The 2,775-nt window shown below is 42.5% G+C and overlaps 1 protein-coding gene across 1 annotated transcript; it reads left to right on the top strand.

Annotated features, from left to right (window-relative positions):
• Window positions 1-2,425: 2,425 nt before the first annotated feature.
• PPTG_15277 (hypothetical protein) lies at window positions 2,426-2,752 on the top strand (the record flags this gene model as incomplete). Its single annotated transcript, XM_008912326.1, has 1 exon — window positions 2,426-2,752. The coding sequence occupies one exon, from the start codon at window positions 2,426-2,428 to the stop codon at window positions 2,750-2,752; it is 327 nt and encodes a 108-aa protein (XP_008910574.1).
• Window positions 2,753-2,775: the final 23 nt, after the last annotated feature.

Genomic DNA, 2,775 nt, shown 5'->3' with positions numbered 1-2,775 from the left:
CCTAAAATTGGGGTTGATTTGTTTTCTCAGTCAGTTCACCCATCCAATCTGGATCGAGGAATTTCCATAATTCAGTACTAGTGTACTGAATAATCTAAATTATTTAATAAATTCGTGACGTGGAGTAAATAACAGTACGATTGTACTAAGTTCACACTAATTATAAATCAGTAGCAACCAAAAGTTCCCATTCGTGTTAGCATCAATGTAGGTGTATACAAGCATTCTATTGCTTCTTGGACAACTCAAGTGTTAATATTTTGACGCCCAACTTGAGTTACTCCTCAGTTTGTAGCACTATGCACTTCCTGAATCGCGGATATGCCACCTCCATGCCCATAATTGATGAACAGATTTGTACTACTTCTGCTAAGGTAAAAAGCACTTAAATAAAAAAAAAATCGGGAGAACTCCGCCGCGGTTCTTTTCGGGATTCAAGTTCGCTGTGGTCTATCACAAACTAACCTGGACATCTACTAAAAAATACCGTGGAAGCTCAAAGTTGATTTTGAGTTTGAAACCATCGAGTTGGTGTGGCTGTACCAATCAACACGAGGCAGACGAAGCAAAAAGCAACAGACGGTCTCTTCGTTAGTAACTGGAATACTTGCTCAGCAGCAAAAAAATAGTAGCCAGTTGAATATCACAAGTAGTGGCACAAACGCAAGTTATTATTCCCTCTCACCCCTCAGCTGTAAAAAGGAAAACAATAAGGTCAAATATTCCTATTCTAGGGTGCTTAAAATGGAAGTAGTCATACTTCCGCAGGGGCACTCTTTCTACCAAATCCGGTGAACCGACGAAGCCACCCATTTCACCACTTTAGAGAAAACTTGACGTTTAAAATCTTGAAGAAACGCTCTGCTTACCCTAAGCGTTCCACCGGTGACGGCAACATCCTTCTCTTCACACAGGAGACCCAACTAGCAAGGGTCTGATCGAGTTCAAGATGGCGCACCTCGTATAGTGATTCTAAGGTCAACTGCAAGACCCCAAGTGTCTCTAGCGCCATTTTTGTGCTCCACGAGCTTCGAATCATCGTTTGTTATGGAACCAGAGGGAGATCATAGATTCTGTGAGGCCACAGAGGTAGCCGTTTTTACTTTAAGTATTTGGAACAGAGTAGGGTGCTGAGCGTGTAGTTGGCATATTTGTAGTCACTGACCCTTTTGAGTATGAAAAAACAAAAGCGGCTCGCTGTGGGTTGAACTTCCGATCGAGGCGCTGATTCCGCGAACACGGCATGCACGGCACACCATCAGCAAGCCATCCCAAACAGTAAGTATCCACCACGACGAACTCCTGCTATTAAGTCGTCGTCGTGTCCATCTCCGAAGAGTGGAAGGACCTCGTTATGTTTGCGTGAACGTACCATGACACGTTGAGGACAGTAATAACCAGCATAATGGTGATGATAAACTGGATGCCTTCGTACGCGTCGAGCGTCTAGATGACTTGAGCTCTTGGGTCCGAATCCCGAAGTGATTAAAAGACCTAGTGCAAAGTATTGCTTGGCTATTGTAGTTAACCCACCATTTTGTTTAACGTAGATGCCTTTGTTTAACCCTTTCGCGAGCCTCTTGCCTAAAGTATGCTTCATATATTCTATACAATGTAATATTGTTTACGATCGGAAGAGCACGTGACTAATCAACGTGACTAGTCAATTCTCGAAGTGATAGCTTCCATGCTTGTCGTCCTGATCTAATTTGGTAAGAATATTTGGTCACATATCCTATGGGTCGTAAATACACGCAAATGTTTGGTCACATATCCTATGGGTCGTAAACACACGAAAATGTTTGGTCACATATCCTATGGGTCGTAAACACACGCAAAAAGGGCAAGATTAAAAAATACTATTTTAACTATCAAAGTACATTTAATGTGCATCACTGAAGAGTTACACCGCTAATGTTCAACAGAAAATCGTAGTACCTCTACGGCATTTTCCAGTTTTAAGGTATTCTTCTTAACACAAATAACATCTGTTATGGTCTTTGGATTTCTCAAACAGAACTAATTCAGCTTGAAAATCGTACCATAACCACAGGGCTACCCTAAATTCGACTTCGCTTTTGCCAAGCAACTCATAAACTCACTTTGAGTTAAAAATAGTAAGAAAAAAAACTCGGATAGAGATAAGTTGTGTTCGAGATCGAATCCGATCGGAGGCGAGCATGGAATGCAATATCTCTTCCTGTACAATTGTACTGCATGTGTATTTCCCATAATAATTCCAGTAATTGGATCCATGCTTCCAAGATAACATCTGCGATTTTTTTCAAAGAATCGCTCGTCGTTTGATTACGAGAAACATATAGATACCCCAACAGACTACAACGTTGGTAGGCATCATACTTCTTCTACTCTCACTTCGCAATTTTCTTTCTCGCCCGCAACCTCCTAACCAATCAGCATTTTCATGCGTCTATCTATCGTCTTTGCGGTGGTCGCGGCAACCTTCCTCGCGACCAGTGATGTTACCGTGGCAAACCAACGATTTTTGAGGACCAACCACGCCCACCGTACGACTGCTGCCGACTTCGAAGAAAGAACCATCCCCAAGAGTGACCTGAAAGCGTTGTTTCGCCGTTTTGACCTCGACTGGAAATTATACAAGACCAATCCAGCATCTGTCCTACAAGGTATGAGTGCCACAAAATATCAGGAGTACCAGCAAGCATTCAACGCACTGCAGAAGCTGCACAAAGCGAAAGGATATGGTCGTATCAAAGCAGCCGGTAGTTAAACAGTGTGAGAGTGTCAAGTCCA

Source organism: Phytophthora parasitica (genome assembly GCF_000247585.1).
Source record: "Phytophthora parasitica INRA-310 unplaced genomic scaffold supercont2.46, whole genome shotgun sequence".
NCBI classification, from domain to species: domain Eukaryota; phylum Oomycota; class Peronosporomycetes; order Peronosporales; family Peronosporaceae; genus Phytophthora; species Phytophthora nicotianae.
Note: the sequence above shows the minus strand (reverse complement) of the source record. Positions and strands in the feature narration are given on the sequence as shown.